The sequence below is a fragment of the Anas platyrhynchos genome, chromosome 1 (assembly GCF_047663525.1).
Source record: "Anas platyrhynchos isolate ZD024472 breed Pekin duck chromosome 1, IASCAAS_PekinDuck_T2T, whole genome shotgun sequence".
NCBI classification, from domain to species: Eukaryota; Metazoa; Chordata; class Aves; order Anseriformes; family Anatidae; genus Anas; species Anas platyrhynchos.
The window spans coordinates 206,429,604-206,445,982 of record NC_092587.1 but is presented as its reverse complement, the minus strand read 5'-3'; the positions used below and the strand labels follow the sequence as shown (position 1 = coordinate 206,445,982).

General features: G+C 65.2%; 2 protein-coding genes across 3 annotated transcripts in view; one reads left to right on the top strand and one right to left on the bottom strand.

Annotated features, from left to right (window-relative positions):
- Nucleotides 1-3,795, bottom strand: part of CLPB (ClpB family mitochondrial disaggregase) — a 61,674-nt gene extending 57,879 nt beyond the window's left edge. Inside the window, exons 1-2 of one of the 2 annotated variants that reach the window (XM_038172102.2) lie at nucleotides 3,305-3,795; nucleotides 1,746-1,797 (exon numbers count right to left, since the gene is read on the bottom strand). In XM_038172102.2, coding sequence (XP_038028030.2) covers nucleotides 1,746-1,797; nucleotides 3,305-3,716 — 464 coding nt within the window. In that variant the 5' untranslated portion in view covers nucleotides 3,717-3,795. The remainder of the gene's footprint in view (nucleotides 1-1,745; nucleotides 1,798-3,304) is intronic. The other variant, XM_038172103.2, reaches the window with a different exon arrangement.
- A 5,251-nt stretch (nucleotides 3,796-9,046) lies between these two features.
- On the top strand, nucleotides 9,047-16,272 carry STARD10 (StAR related lipid transfer domain containing 10). The gene is made up of 6 exons (XM_072032969.1): nucleotides 9,047-9,333; nucleotides 13,827-13,974; nucleotides 14,187-14,290; nucleotides 14,591-14,708; nucleotides 15,175-15,227; nucleotides 15,330-16,272. Exons 1-6 carry the CDS (start codon nucleotides 9,172-9,174, stop codon nucleotides 15,555-15,557), a joined length of 813 nt encoding a protein of 270 aa, XP_071889070.1. The 5' UTR covers nucleotides 9,047-9,171; the 3' UTR covers nucleotides 15,558-16,272.
- The last annotated feature ends 107 nt before the right edge of the window (nucleotides 16,273-16,379 follow it).

Genomic DNA, 16,379 nt, shown 5'->3' with positions numbered 1-16,379 from the left:
AACCTGCCGGGAGCTGAGAGCAGAGGGAAACAGAGCGTGTGGATCTCGAGCTGCATCCAGCCTCGGGCCATGGGATCCTTCCCGCAGCAACACCGACGTGTCAGCGTGAGCTCTGTCTGAAAGAACTGTCCTTTCTGTCTGAAAGTCCTGTCCTTGAACGAGGAAAAAGCTTCTGGTTGGAATAAGGAGGAATTCCCTTCAACACAGCCTCAGGACACAGCCACGCGTGCCTTGGTCCCCGCACCGCCCACGCTTTGCTGTTTGTTTTAGGACCATCTCCTGGCTATGCTTGCTGCCACCAGATCCCCTGTGGTGGTCCCCAAACTCCCTGGTTATCATTCGGATCATCCTCTGGGTTAGGGCAATGAAGAGTCACTTCCTTTCAACAGAAATCAGAACATTTTGGGGATAAAGGAACAGAGCTATCCTAAAAGCTCTGCGGTTCCCTGCTGCATAGCACAGCTTTTGCTCCAAGGGGCCAGCTCCGAGCAGCCAGCAGGGCAAGGACCTTGCAAAAAGCCCAACGAGGCAGCCAGCAAAGCCAAACCCCTCGTGGCAGAGGAGGAGAGCAAGCACCTGAGCAAGGCCACGAGCCCCTCAGCCCTGCCACACCGCCACCCCGGAAGAGGTTTGGGTTTAAATGAGCCTCATCCTGTTAGAAAACTCCTTCAGGGCTGCTTCTGTGGGGCAGCGCAGGGAGCAGGGCGCTCACGGGGCTGGGCTGCCCTCTCCTGGGTGCAGCCCTCGCTGCTCAGCTCGGATCGGGGGCTCTGCTCCTCGCAGGGGGGCAGAGCAGGAGCCCCTCACGTGGCTGTTGGTGCCTCTGCGAGCTCCAGGAGCCTGCCAGCAGCACACGGAGGCTCTGGGCTGCTGAGGTGTGTGATAAAGTTGAGGCTGAAACTGTCTGGGGCAGGGGGACCACTGTAACCTCATGCCTGTGGGCAAATACAGGGTGCTACAGGGCAGGGATCAGAAGGAAAGGGCTCAAAAACCAAAGCTGTGAGCACGCAGCACAGCTGGGCCGTGTTGAGCCGCAGCCCTGGTGCTGCTGTGCCCCAGCAGGCTCACAAATCACCCCGGCAGCGCTGAGCAGCAGCTTCCTGCAATTAGCAGCAGCAGAACACATGTGCCAATTAGCTGAGCACCAATATCCTGCTCGGCCCTTGATCCAGACCAGACCCCGGCCCCGGAGGAGCCAGGCTGCTTCCGCTCAGCCCCAGGGGTGCACGGAGCATCCTCGGGCTGCGGGCCAGGAGGGCTCTCCTCTTCCTCCTCCTCTTCCTCACCACAGGAGGACACCCAGCACGGAGCTCCTGGGTCCTGCACGGGGTGGGAGAGCCCTGAGAGAAACAGGGGCCGCCAGGAGCACAGCAGTGGCTGCTGCCACCCCGTGCAGGCTGCCAAAACGTCTCCCTGTCCTGGTTCAGCACCAACAAGAGCACTGGAAGGCTGTTGTTAGGAGCCTGTGAGAGCTGTTAGTTTGGGGACAGACCCACCAAAACGTGGCTCTGCTGCTCCTGGCCTAGAGGGGAACGTCCACACCACGCTGCACCGCGCTGCAGGGACCCGTGAGCCACCCTGCAGCTCACCTGTAACCGCTCACAGCCCCTCCTGGCTCTGCTCCTGCCCTCACACAGCCTCGTGCGGGGTCATGGCAGCACCCGGGAGGAACCCAGCCCTTCCCCAGAGCTTCCCCACCTGCCCTGTGCAGCAGCGTTCGTCACACGCCTCCAGCAGCTGCTCACCTGTTGACTTCGGACACGTTGTTGAACCTCGCGGCCTCCAGCAGGGCGTCTTCTGCAAACAGACACAGAGAAAGGAGTCAGGAGCCAGGCACGGCTGAGGAACAACCCAGAAAGGGTGCAGGGCACGGCCCCAACCAGCACAGGTAGCAAGGATCCCTTTCTGAGGGCAGGTTAGGAGCAAGCTGCCTGCTTGCTGCCTTCCTGGGCCCACAGAGCAGCCCCAGCACAGCCAGCTCCTCCTGTGGGTGAGGAAGGACACCTCCTGGCTGCACGGGGAAGGGCAGCATCTATCCAACACATCCGAGCCCCCCAAAAAGTTCTGCCAGCTGCTGCCTGACCTCCGAGGGGCTCCTCCCAGTTCCTCCCAGCTCCAGGTGCTCCCTGCCCTCTCCACCCAGCGTTTTGGGCCTCTCCAACCCACCTGTGCCCAGCTTTCTGCCTATAACCCATCTCCTTGGGCAGCCATGGCTCTGTCACAGCCCCTCTCAGGGTGCTAACAAACAGCCACAATTAGACAGGAGCCTAATTAGGATTCCAGCCGGCCCAAGCAGCCACCTTCCAGCACCCCACAGGCCTCAGCTCTTCCTCTGCTGCTCCAGGACGAGGCAGCACCAGCAGCACTCGGCGTGCTTCTGGCTGCCAGGAGCACGAGGCACAAACTGCTAATTAGACGAGATTTCCCGTAATGACAGCACAACCTCCACACAAACAGCAGGCTGAGCGTTACTCATGGGGAAACCGACCTCTGACGTGCCCGAAACCACGGGGCGAGGAGCCCTGTCTGCAGCCACAGCCTGTCCTGCCCCAGCTCGGCTGGCGAGCAGTGGCTCGTGACGAAAACTCCTCATTTTGCAGAGCTTGAAGAGCTCCTCACCCTAGGACTGAGGTTTGCCAAGCTGTGTGTGCCTGGCAAAGCATTAATGGGCTAGGCTCCAGCAGCACCTCGTCCAGAGGCACTAACGAGGCCACCCAGAGCCCTCCCAGCCCCAAAACGCTGCATCAGCACCGGGCAGGGGACTCAAACCCACTGCTGTGGCACAAACCCACACTTACACATTGACCTAAAAGCACTCAGCTCACCCCAAAACCCCCCTAGGACCACGCCAATGCCTCAGCTGGGAGGGACACGTCAGCCTTTTGAGGCCCAAGCCTAGTGCTGGGGCTGTGGCCACCCACCAAGCGCTTCCTTCCCACAGGGGTTGAGGACACAAGAAGTGCTCAGCTCCTCTGTGCCTGAAACGTCCCCTGCTGAGGGCACAGAAGCAGGGAGATGAAGCAAATCAAGCATCCTGCAGCAGGGTGGGTGCACAGCACTGCCCACACCCCCTGCGTGAGGTGACAGCTCCCTGCTGTCCTCTGACACACAGGGCACGACCCCAGGGAGCAGCCAAGGAGCTGTGCCCACCCTGAGGCTCATTCCCAGCACCTGAGGGACCCCCACAGCCCAGCACCCCCCCGGGACAGGCACCCAGCACCCCCCTCACCCCTCAGAGCTCCCCAATTCCCCCCTGAGACCCTTCCCAACCCCCCCCCAGCCCTGTGGGGACACCAATAATCACCCTTAGTGGCTCGGTCCCTCACGTAGCAGGCAGCCAGCGCGGCGACGAGCAGGCCCGCAGGCGGCACAGCCCCACAGGAGCCCCTCCGCCGCCCACCGGGGGCTCCGAGGCCGGTATGGGGGGGACACCCCTCAACCACCGGGCCCCCCGCAGCGACCAAAGCCGAGGGGGCTCCCCCCGGGCCTTGCCGCCCCCCGCAGGCCGCCCCCCGCCAGGGCAAGGCCGCGCTCCCCCTCACAGCGGGCTCGCGGCGGCCCCTGCCGGCCGAGCCCGGGACCAACGGCGCTGCCGCCGGCCCGGGAGTCGCTGTCGGAGCTCCGGAGGCTCCCCGAGGGGTCGGAGGCCACGGCTGAGCACGGAGGAGCCTCGCCAGCCCCGGCGGCGGCGGGCGGGCCGCCCTGGAGCCCAGCATCGCGCCCTCCTGCCCCGCCGCCGCCGCCTCAGCCGGCACGCAAAATGGCGGCCGCCCGCTGAGGCGGGGAAAGGCGCGGGAGCGGTGTCGGAGCGGGGCGACGCGCGAGGGGTGATGGGAGGTGGAGTCCGCGCCCCGCGCTGCGCAGTGCGGGGGGGGCGGCCGCTGGACTACAACTCCCAGGGAGCACCGCGGAGCCGGCGGGTGGCAGGGGCATGATGGGAAGCGGAGCCCGGGAACCGCGGGGCCGCGGGTTCGAGACCGGCCCCGACGGGGGGGGGGGGGGGGGGGGACATGTGGGGACACGTGTGTACATGTATGGGACATGTATGGGACACGTGGGGACATATATGTACGTGTGGGGACATGTATGTGCATGTAGAGACACGTGGGGACATGTATGGGACATCTATGGTACACGTATGTACATGTGGAGACATGTATGTTCATATATGGGACACATGTGTACATATGGGGACATGTATGTGCATATACGAGACACGTATGTACAAGTGGGGACATGTATGTGCATGTGTGGGACACGTGTGTACATGTACGGGACATGTATGGGACATGTATGTACATATGGGGACATGTATGTGCATATATGGGACACGTGTACATGTGGGGACTTGTATGTGCATGTGGGGACACGTGTATACATGTATGGGACATGTATGGAACATGTGTGTACATGTGGGGACATATATGTACATGTGGGGACATGTATGTGCATGTAGGAACACGTGGGGACATGTATGTGCATATACAGGACACATGTACATGTATGGACATGTATGTACATGTGGGGACATGTATGGGAAATGTATGGGACATGTGGGGACATATATGTACATGTGGGGACATGTATGTGCATGTAGGGACACGTGGGGACATGTATGGGACATGTATGGTACATGTATGTACATGTGGAGATGTGTACGTGTCCCGTATATGTACATATATGGGACATGTGTACTTGTATGTACATGTATGTGCCTGTGGGGACATGTGTGTACATGTATGGGACATGTGAGGACATGTGGGGACATGTATGTGCATATATGGGGCACGTGTGTACATGAATGGGACATGTATGTACATGTGGGGACACGTGTGTACCTGTAGGGACACATATGTACATGTAGGGACACTTATGTACATATAGGGACACAAACATACATGGACACACGTACGTGCATGGACACATATGTACATATAGGGAAACATGTACATGGACACAGACATATGTACATACATGGGACACGTATGTACATGTATGGGACACGTGTACATGTAGGGACACAAACATATATACATACATGGACATATATGTACATGCATGGGCACATATGTACATATAGGGATACACATGTTCACATAGGGACACAAATGTACATGTATGAACACAGACATACACATATGGACATGAACACACACATATGGACACATGCATGCATATATGGACATATACATACATACATGGACATATACATACATATATGGACACAAACACACATGTACACAAACATACATACACATATGGACACAAACATACGTATATATGGACATATACCTACATACATGGACATATACACACATGTATGGACACAAACACACATGTACACATCCACACACACACGGACACATATAGGGACACATCCATACACACACAGACACACGTATGTACATACATGCACTCACAGACACATCTGCACACATAGGGGTGTGCACACGTGCACACAGCTGCATGCACAGCCACACACACGTGGGCACACACATGCACTTGTGTCCACGCGTGTGCACACGTGTGTGAACTCTGCACCCCGGGTGTGCTTGCACCCCGCGTGTGCACACGTGTGTGACTGCGTGTGTGCACGTACATGCCCGGCCGTTAAGGTTGGGGCTCAGCGAGAGGAAAAGGGAGAAAATAATAAAAAAATCGGGGTTGTTTACAAGATCTGGGGTTTATTGCGGGTGCTGTTCTGCCCGCCTTCGCCAGCGGCTCTGGGGGCACAGGAAGGGTTGTGCCAAGCTGTGCCGAGCCATGCCAAACTGTGCCGAGCTGTGCCAAGCTGTGCCATGCTGTGTCATGCTGTGCTGAGCTGTGCCAAGCCATGCCAAGCTGTGCCAAACTGTGCCAAGCCGTGCCAAGCTGTGCCGAGCTGTGCCATGCTGTGCCAAACTGTGCCAAGCTGTGCCAAGCTCTGTCAAGCCATGACAAACTGTGCCATGCTGTGCCGAGCCGTAACGAGCCGTGTGCCAACTGTGCCAAGCTGTGCCATGCTGTGTCATGCTGTGCTGAGCTGTGCCAAGCCGTGCCAAGCCATGCCAAGCCATGCCAAACTGTACCAAGCTGTGCCATGCTGTGTCATGCCGTGCTGAGCTGTGCCAAGCCGTGCCAAGCTGTGCCAAGCCGTACCAAGCCATGCCAAACTGTACCAAGCTGTGCCATGCTGTGTCATGCCGTGCTGAGCTGTGCCAAGCTGTGCCAAGCTGTGCCAAACTGTGCCATGCTGTCTCAAGCCATGCCAAGCTGTGCCAAGCCATGCCATGGTGAGCTGTGCCAAACTGTGCCAAGCTGTGCCAAACTGTGCCATGCTGTCTCAAGCCATGCCACACTGTGCCAAGCCATGCCATGGTGAGCTGTGCCAAACTGTGCCAAGCTGTGCCAAACTGTGCCAAACTCTGCCAAGCCGTGCCAAGCCGTACCAAGCCGTGCCATGGCGAGCTGTGCAAAGCCGTGCCAAGCCATGCCAAGCCATGCCAAACTGTGCCAAACCGTGCCAAGCTGTGCCAAGCTGTGCCAAGCCATGCCAAGCCATGCCAAACTGTGCCAAACCGTGCCAAGCTGTGCCAAGCCATGCCAAGCCATGTCAAGCCATGCCAAACTGTGCCAAACCGTGCCAAGCTGTGCCAAGCCATGCCAAGCTGTGCCGAGCCATGCCAAGCCATGCCAAGCTGTGCCAAACCGTGCCGAGCCGTGCCATGGTGAGCTGTGCCAAGCCCCATCCCCAGCTCCATGACACAGGGCACGGGGGCAGTTTTGGCAGGGCCCTGCCTCCCGTTGCTCTCCTTTTGGCCACCTTTTCCCTGCCCGGCTCCACCAGTGCCACTTTGCAGCTCCGCTTCCTCTCCCAGCTGCGCGTCCACGCGTGTGAGCCCCCAATCCCAGCAATTAACACCAAAATTTGTTTTTTTTTTCACCCCGAACACCTCGGGACGGGGCGGTGGCGGGGCAGAGCTGGGGCTCAGCGCGCGGGCACTGGAGCTGGGGGCGCAGGACCAGTGGGAAACCCGGCCTGGGTGTTACTGGGAACGCTGGGATTTGCCCCAAAAAAAGCACCAAGGCAAAAGGGCTCAGCTCCGGCAGGAAAAGGCGATGGGATGTGTGTGAATTTTGGGGGGGGGACCCACAAATGTCCCCAGAGCAGGGCTTAGAGGCACCCAGCACCCCCACAGCTCCCCGCTGAGCCGCTCGTGGGGGCAGCCAGGATTTGGGATTCCTGCACCCAGCCCCAAATTTCAGCCGTTTTGGGCACTGAACAGAGGGAGCTGGTGGTGATGGGGTGTGCAGAGGGGGGTCCCCAGCCCAGCCTGCCCCCCCTAAACCCCCTCACCCCAGCACACCTCCGGCGCCGTGCCCCAGCCGGGTGCGCACGGGCAGTTTTGCTGGTCCCACAGATGCCATCTGCCCAATTTTTGGGAGAGGTGAGAGGTGAGGCCCCGGGGGGGGGGGGACAGGGCCGGGAGAGGCGCTCCCCACGCTGCGGGCTGCTGGCACGGCCCCAGCCGCCCGGGGCCAGGGTGGAAAAAATTAAAAATAAAAAATAATAATAATAAAAAAAAACAGGTTTGGGAAGCAGGGCAGACACAGCCTGTCTGGAAGGGCTGCTCCCTGCCCCACATCCCTGCCCCACATCCCTGCCCCACATCCCTGCCCCACATCCACCCCTGCCCCATATCCATCCCTGCCTTTCCGTGTGCCCTCTGCGTCGGCGCGAGCGAAGCGGGGCTGCAGCGGGATGGGGAGCCCCAGCCTCACCCCCGAGCCCCACAACCAGCGGGGCAACCCCACGGGGCTCTGTATGATCCCAAAAAGCTCCTCGGGTTATTTCCCTACCCCAAAAATATCAGCACTGAGCCCCGGCATCACCCAGGGCCTCGTGTGGGGCACAAACCCCCGTGCCCAGGCCACCGTGCGCCACGGGACGTCCCCACGGATGCTCCGCTGGGGTTTTTGTCCCCATTTTGTCCCCATTTCCCCACGCACGGGATTTTTCCTCCAGGTGCAGCACCCCGAGAAGGGGCTGCACCCGTTGCCCCCCCCCCCGGGAAGCCCCGGCCTTTCCAAAAATCCTCCTGGTGGCAGCCTGCCCTCCTGGCAAGGTGCTGCGGCGCCGCAACGCTGCCGCAGGGCTGGGGGCACCGAGCCCCCCCCCCCCGTGCCACGCTCGGTGCCAGGCTGCGTGTGCCTGCCCCCCCCCAACCAGCCCCCCCATGTCCCCGTGCCCCCCCGGTGCCCCCTTCCCAGTGCTCCCAGTGCCACCACCGGTGCCCCCCACCCCATCCCCCAATTCCACCATCCCCACTGTCCCCCCCGGTGCCCCCCCAAGTGTCCCCTCGGTGCTCCCGGTACCCCCCCAGTGCCCCCAGTACCCTCTCCCCGGTGCTCCCGGTGCCCCCCCCCATCCCGGTGCCCCCCCCCCTCGCCCCCCCAGGTGCCCCCGGTGCCCCCCCAGGTGTCCCCCCAGTGATCCTGGTGCCCCCCCGGTGCCCCCGGTACCCCCTCCCACAGCACTCCCAGTGCCCCCCCTCCCAATACCTGCCCCCCCCAGTGCTCCCAGTGCCACCACCAGTGCCCCCCACCCCCTCCCCCAATTCCACCATCCCCAGTACCCCCCCAGCGCTCCCGGTACCTCCCCAGGTGCCCCCCCGGTGCTCCCGGTACCCCCCCCGGTGCTCCCAGTGCCACCACCAGTGCCCCCCACCCCCTCCCCCAATTCCACCATCCCCAGTACCCCCCCCAGTGCTACCGGTACGTCCCCGGTACCCCCCCTGGTGCCCCCCCGATACTCCCCCAGTACTCCCGGTGCCCCCCCCCCTCCAGGTACCCCCCCAGGTGCCCCCCCGGTGCTCCCGGTACCCCCCCGATACCCCCCCCCGGCACTCCCCCTTCCCCCCCCCGGCACTCCCCCTTCCCCCCCCCATCCCTCCCCCTTCCCCCCCCGGTACTCCCGGTGCCCCCCCCCTCATCCCGGTGCCCCCCCCCCCACCTCGCCCCCCCCGTGCCCCCGGTGCCGCCCCTCCGTGCGCCCCGCCCCGGCCCATGGCGCACCGCGCACCGGGCGGCGCCGCGCCCCGGGGATGCCGCCGCCGCCGTAGGGGCCGCCGCGAGCCCCCGGCACCGGCACCGGCGACCCCCGACCCCCCCCCCTAAAGCCGGTGCGGGGCCATGTCGGGCCGCGATAGCGTGCAGATCCCCGACGATCGCGATTTCCGCGCGTTCCGGGAGGAGTGCGAGTGCGAGCGGGGATGGAGCCTGAGCTACAGCAAGGCGGGGGTGGCCGTCTGGGTGCAGCTGCTGGAGCCCGAGCGCTCCCTGCACAAGATCAAGGTGAGCCCCTGCTGGGGGGGCACCCCCGGGTAGCTGGCACCCCCCCCCGGGCACCCCCGGGCACCCCTTGGCACCGGGTACCCCGCGCACCGTTGGGGATCCCCATGGCACCGCGCACCCCATGGCACCGCGCACCCCCGTGGCGCAGGGACCCCAGGGGTGTTTGGGGACCCCAAGGGTGTTTGGGGACCCCAAGGGCGCGCGGTGGCAGTGGGGACAAGCGAGGGCTCGGTGGGGAGCGGAGACCCCCGGGTGACCCAGCGCTGCGGGGCAGTGGAGGGGACTTGGGGTGTGTGGGGACTCCGGGGGTAAGGGAGGTCCCCGTGGCACCGGGGGGGGGCCCTGGTGGGGTGGGGACTTGGGGGGGTGAGCGGGGACCTGGTGACAAGTAGGGACCCTGGGGTGATGCAGCACCTTGGGGACCCTAGGGCAAGTGGGGATTTGGGGTGAGCTCAGCACCCTGGGGGGAGCCCAGCACCCAAATGGGGGACACTGGGGAAAGTGGGGACCCTGGGGGGAGCCCTCACGCAGGGACTTGGGGGCCCTGGGGGGAAAGCAAGGACACAGGGGTGACCAGCACCTTAGGGTGCACGGGGAGGGGACCCTGGGGTGGTGCAGTGCCCGTGGGGGGAGCAGGGACCCCAAAGGGGGAGCGGGGACCCCAGGGGGGAGTGGGGAACCCGGGACAAGTGGGACAAGTGGCACCCTGGGGTGCGCAGGGACAGGTGGGGTTCCCTGGGGACAAGGGGGCCTGTGGGGACTCACGCGGGGACAATCGGGGACAGCAGGGCTGTGGGGCTGTGCCCCCCACCCCAAAAACTCCCCCAAGTCTCACCGTGCGGGGTGGGGGGGGGCTGTGGGTAGGGGACCGCTGTGTCCCCAACCTGCTGTGTCCCCATCCGGGCTGGCCAGGAGCTGCGGGGGGTGCAGGTGGCTGTGGGGCGAGATGCCAGGAGAGCAGCTTTTTTGGGGGGGGGTGGGGGGGCACAGCAGGTGCCAGGCGCTGGGAAATCCAAGGGAAAACTTCCCCCGGTGCTTTAGGGGGGGGGGATGGCGCTGGCTGCTGGTGGGGACCCCGCTGGGGACAGCGTGGGAGTGGAGGTGGCGGTGGCGTCGCGGCCTGCTGGCAGCTGGCAGCACAAACAGGCAGCGCCGGGGGGGGGGCCCTGGCCCCGGGGGGGGGGCGTGATGCAGGCGGCTGTGTCTGTGCTGTTTGCTCCCCGGGGGCTGCGGTGCCCTGGGGACACGCGGGACTTTGGAGGGGTCCCCGTTATGGGGTCCCCGTTGGCACCAGGCTGAGCGCAATGTCCCAGTGCCCCCCCCCCCCACGCTGCCTGGTCTACAAATGTCACCGTGTGTCCCCCCCCCAGCCCCTGCTGCGTGCTTTTAGGGTGTCGCTGCCTCCCCAAATGTCCTCGGGTTTGGTGTGGGATGGGAAAAGGGGGAGCTTGGTGCGCACCGAGGGATTTTGGGGGAGGGATTTTGGGGGAAGGACGGGGCCGTGGTGCCGGGGGGGCTGGGTGTTCGGGTGCTGCCCCCCCCCCCTGCATGCCCTGCCCCACGGGTGACAATCCCCAGGTGCCACGTGTGCCCGTGGCGATGAGCTCAGCCCGGGGAGCCCCACGGGACACGCACCAGGATGTCCTGGCCGGGGCTGCCGCCACGCTCCCATGGGTGCTCGGCACCCGGAACCTCGCCCGCGCTGCCACGGAGAGCCCTGGAGCAGCACCCGGGGGGGCTGGGGGGGAGCAGGGCCAAGCCCCCCTGTTTACCCTGGGGGGGGGTCACCTTCCTTCGCACCACCTCTGCCCCACACCTGCACCTCTCCCACGTTCCCTCCCCGAAGTTTCGGGTCCTCTCCGCGGTGCCCCCTGCGCCCCCCTGCCCCGGCGTCCTGCCCCCAGCACCCTGCTGCTGGGAACCCCCCCCTGGTTCACCTGCGGGCAGGGCAGAAATCATGCCCGGTGGCACCAGGGGTGCCAATTTGGGGGTGCTGCCGGGCACCCACCCCCCCGGGACCCCCCCCGGGACCCCGGTGCCATCCCCTCCATGCCCGGTGGCCGCTGACGTGGCACCGGGAGCGCACACGCCTCAGCTTCCCAAAACCTTCCCGGGGCTGCTTTTGTTTGCTCCCTCTCCTGCTCTGTAATTAAATGAAACCCGAACGTCTCGCTCGGCTTTGAAGAGGTGCCCCCCCCGGGCCCCCCCCTCCCCGTGTCCTCCTCTCCCTCAGAGGTGCCGGGCTCGCCCAACCTGCTCGCTGGAGGCTGGAGGCGCAGCGAGCCGGTGCCGCGCGGTGCCGAGCCTTGGGGCCGGCTGGAAATTTGCAATTTGTCCTGGGGGGGGGGGGTCACAGAGACCCCAAAATGGTGTGGGACACGCTGGCTGTCCCCGTGAGGCCGGGCTGCTGCTCGTTATTTATTTATCCCCACGGATCCGGCTCGGGTCACCTTGAGACGGGGAGATCTCCGTTGTCATCGGTGACCCCGTGGGTGCAGCGCAACGGTGGGGCTGGGGGGGTCCGGGCAGGAGCAGCCCCCGCCTGTGAGGCTTTGGGTGGGCTGTGTGAGCGCCTGGGGCAGGGGAGGGTGGTTGGGAATGGTCCTGGGGGGGTTTCTCCATCCCAAAGTGGTGGGGACCTGCTGGCCTCGGCCCCATTTTTGGGTTTCTGCAGGATGAGGGCTGCAGGTGCCATCCCTGGGGGTTAGGGGACCTCTGGTGCCCCCCCCCAGCCGGGACCCCCCCCTTCAGCCCCCATCCCAACGCCAGGCACCTCAGGGAAGGCTCCGGCCCCATCACCTTCACGCGCTCCCATGGGGTGGCCGCGCACAGCAGCGAGGTTCCCCCCTCCTCCCCTCCACCCCCATCCACACCTTTTAGTGCCGGGGAGCCCCAAATTGGCCCCAGCACCCTGGGGGCACCCCTGGTGGAGGGGGGGGACCCCCCTGGGGACCTGCTGGCTCCGTTCCTACCCCACAGGCTGGGGCACGTTTGGGTGCCCCAAAGCTGGATGGTGCCTGGTTCATCCCCCAGACCCAGCAGCTTTTTCTCGTGGTGCACCCCAAAATTCAGGGCCCCCCCCAGGAAGGCCACGAACCGGGTGCTTTGTGGCCACCCTGCTGGCAGCCAGCACCCATCCCGGGCAGGATCTGCCAAAAAAGAGCCCCTTTTTTGGGGCTGCACCCCCAAAATTTTGGGGTCTGGGAGCGCAGCGGGGCAGCACCTGGCACAGGCATTGCCCCCGCCTCCCTCCTGGCCCTGCTTCCTCCTCTTCCTCCTCCTCCTCCTCCTCCTCCTCCTGCTGGCCACGCACACCCAGAGTCAATATTGACCCAGGGCTGGGGCGCACGGCGCTGGGTGGCACCGTGCCCTTCCCGAGGGGGGGGGGGGCCCGGTGTTGCCCCGTGCCCCGGCGAGCCGCCCACCGTCCCGGTGGCCCCGGTGAGCCCTCCTTCCTCCTCCTCTTCCTCCTCTTCCTCACATGGTCGGTGCCGTTGAGGGCACCCCCAGCCCTGCCGTGGCTCTCAGCGCCCCACGGAGGAGCTGCGCCCCGGGACATTTTGGGAAGCACCCCGGGAACCTCACCTCAGCCTCCCCCAGCTCCTTCCCCGGCACCCATGGGTGCCCCCCACTGCACCCCACACCCTCCCCCTGCCTGGGGGCACCGCTGTGACCGCCCCCGGGGGGGTCCCGTGGTGGCCCCGCTGCGCCGATGGCAGCTTTGCCTTTCTCCTCCTCCTCCTCCTCCTCCTCTTGCTGAGGATTTGGCTGCCATGGTTACTGGAGCTGCTCCCAACCCCGCGGTGGGCACGGGGCTGGTGAGGCTGCGGCTGCCCCCCCCGTGCCCCCCGTGCCCCCAGGATGGAGGCGAGGAGGGAAGAAACCCCCCAAGATGGGAAGGGACCCCCGGTACCCTCAGCACCCCGGGCATCCCGGTGCAGGGCTCTCTGCACCACGGTGGCTCTGGGGGGGGGGGGCAAACTGGGCCAAACTGGGGCAAACTGGGCCGAGCTGTGCGTGGAGAGCTCTGTTATCCTCCCGCCCCGCTGGTGGGCTTTTCCCTTTTGTGTTTTTTTTTTTTTTTTTTTTGCATTTTCCTGCCTGGCAGCAGAGGGATTTTGGGAGCACCCAAACGCAGCTCGCGGCGCGTCACGCAGAGCCAGGCGGGGGGGGGGGGAGTGGGGGGGGGAGCGCTGCGTGCCGCCTCCTCTGGCCGGGTTTTGCTGCTTTATGGGGCCGTCAGCTGCTGGGGCTGCTGCTAGCGGGGGCCGGGGGGGCTTCCCCTCAGCCCCCTGCCCTTGGGGAGCGAGCAGCAGCCGGAGATGCGGGCACCGGAGCTTGGCGCTGGGGATGCGCAGGGAGCTCTGAGGGGCTGGGGGCTCCCCAATCCCACAGCGGGGGGGCTTTTGCTGCCCCTTTGCACCCTCCTGGGGGTGCTGGGTGCTTGTGGCCCCCCCCTCCCGGGGTGGTTTCTCAGCCGCCCGCCCCTGCAGTGCAGGATGGAGTGCAAGGACGTGGCGGCGGAGACGCTGTACGACGTGCTGCACGACATCGAGTACCGCAAGAAGTGGGACACCAACGTCATCGAGACCTTCGACATCGGCCGCCTGACCGTCAACGCCGACGTGGGCTACTACGCCTGTGAGGAGGGGGCCACGGGGCCAGCGGGGGGGGCAGCGGGGTGCCAGCAGCACCCTGGGGCTCGGTGGGGACCGGGTGCGCTCGTGGTGTCACGGTGAGGAGCCCGGTTTGGGAGGGATTTGGCACCCGCAGAAGTGGGGAGGGGGCTGGGATAAATGCCTGGGGGGGGGGTGGGGGTCTCACCTCTGCCCCCCCGCCGCTGCTGTCCCCAGGGAAGTGCCCCAAGCCCCTGAAGAACCGGGACGTCGTCACGCTGCGCTCCTGGCTGCCCATGGGCACCGACTACATCATCATGAACTACTCCGTCAAGCACCCCGTGAGCGCCTGCTGGGGGTGGGGGGCGGCCGGGGGGGGGGTGCTATGGGGCTGGGTGGGTTTTGGGGTCGCTCAGTGCCTGGGAAGAGGCTTGGGGTGGGGTTGGAGAGGGACCCCGGGAGGGGGAGGTGGTGGGGCGCATCGCCTGGCACCCCGCGGTGCCGCGGCTCCCCCGGTGTCCCCATGGGGGTGGGGGTTTTGGGGTGGGATCCCGTGGGTGCCAGCGTGTTTTGGGGGAGCCGCTGTGGGTGCCCTGCGCCGTCACCCCCCCCTGATCCTCCTTGTGTCCCCCCCCCTGCAGAAATACCCACCCCGTAAGGACATGGTGCGGGCGGTGTCCATCCAGACGGGCTACCTGGTGGAGGGGAAGGGGGCCAAGAGCTGCACCATCACCTACCTGGCACAGGTGGACCCCAAAGGTGAGGGGGGGGGACCCCAATAATCCCACCCCACGGGGCTCAGACAGGACGGGTGGGTGGGTGCGGGCAGGGCGGATTTGGGGAGCGGCGTTGGAGAAAGTGGGCAGCGGGGGGCTGGAGTCGTGCTGGTCATACTGGTCCCAGTTGGGGCACTGGGGTGACACCACTCGGGGCATTTTGGGACCGTTCCCCTAAAACATCCCTGGCTGTGCCCAAGGAGCTGAAATCTTAAATTTGGCAGCACCGGGAGGGGAAACAACCAGGGGGGAACCCGGGGGGCACCCTTCTTGGCTCCCTTGGGTGCAACTGGAGCGAACTGGGCGCACCCACCCCATTCTCCCTGCACCCTCCCTGCTCACCCTCTCCCCTCACCCCTTTGATGGGGGGTCCCGGAGCCCCCCAACCCCTGAGGGGTGCAGGGGGTGCCGGCCTCATCCCGGGGACCCCTCTCGTCTCCGTTCCACAGGCTCCCTGCCGAAATGGGTGGTGAACAAATCCTCGCAGTTCCTTGCCCCCAAGGTGAGTCGGGTGCGCACGAGGTATCGGGGTGGGGGTCCTCTCGCTCCGGGGGGTCCCTAGCTTGTCCCCCTCGCCCTCTCCAACCCCCTGCGCCCACGGCAGGCGATGAAGAGGATGTACAAAGCCTGCCTCAAGTACCCGGACTGGAAGCAGCGGCACAACCCCTGCCTCAAGCCCTGGCTGTTCCCGGAGCAGAGCACGCTGCCCGCCCTGGCGCTCTCCGAGCTCTCCATCCAGCACGCCGCCTCGCTGGAGAACATCGACGAGAGCTCCCTCTCCGAGACCAAAGACGACCGCGGCGAGGCCAGCGACGAGGACAGCGTTAATTGAGCCCCCCCCAATCACCCCGACCCCCCCCCCGTCACCCTGACCCCCCCCCTGCACTCCTGGGGGTCGTTTTTTGTGTGTCCCCCCCACCCTCTCCAAACCGCAGCTCTCGCACCCGCCTGCGCGCACGCACCCGCGCTTCTGCCTCGGGGTCCGCAGCCGTGCCGGGCACCCCCAGCTCCTCGGGGGGGGGTCAGGAGGAAAGGGGGGGGGTCAGGAGGGGTTGGGGGTCGTTTTGTGCCCCCCCCTTTCTCCCCAGGCTGGGGGTGGAAGCCAGAAGCCAGGCCCCCCCCCCGGATGCTGCTGGCCCCGTCGGTGGCGAACCCAAAGTGCCCTTCAGCCCTCGGTGGGAGGGGGGGGGACAGGAGGAGGGGACCCCCCCGTGCCACCACCTCGCATCCCCTCTATTCTGCTTGGGGGGGGGTTTGGGGGGGGCTGCCTGTGCTTTAGGGGGGGCTCCTGGCGTGTCCAGGGGGGGCTGGGGGGCTCCTGGCGTGTCCAAGCATAAAGAGGGGAGCTTGGGGGGGCCCCCAGCACCCCCAGAGGGGGGATCCCTGGGGGTTTCTGCCCCCCCCCCCCAAAAGCTCTTTTCTCGGGGAGGGGGGGGCCCCGGGCTCTCGGTGTGTGACCCCTTGCAGGTGCCCCCGCGGTGGGGGGGGGGCAGGTTTTGTACCTTGTACCGGCGCGGGTTCTTTAGGAATAAAACAAACAACTCGGCCGCGGGGGGGTCGCCTCTCCATCCTGCCCCCCCCCTCCCCATTCCCATGGGACCCTCCCCATCCCTGTGTGCCCCCCCCCCCCAAACATGTGGTGGGCTCGGGCAGG

Bases quoted from the DNA above. Each gene is read 5' to 3' on its own strand.
- STARD10 (XM_072032969.1), top strand. From the start codon at position 9,172: ATGTCGGGCCGCGATAGCGTGCAGATCCCCGACGATCGCGATTTCCGC. The intron at 9,334-13,826 runs GTGAGCCCCTGC...CCGCCCCTGCAG, and splicing joins GCTCCCTGCACAAGATCAAG to TGCAGGATGGAGTGCAAGGA. The intron at 14,291-14,590 runs GTGAGCGCCTGC...CCCCCCCTGCAG, and splicing joins ACTACTCCGTCAAGCACCCC to AAATACCCACCCCGTAAGGA.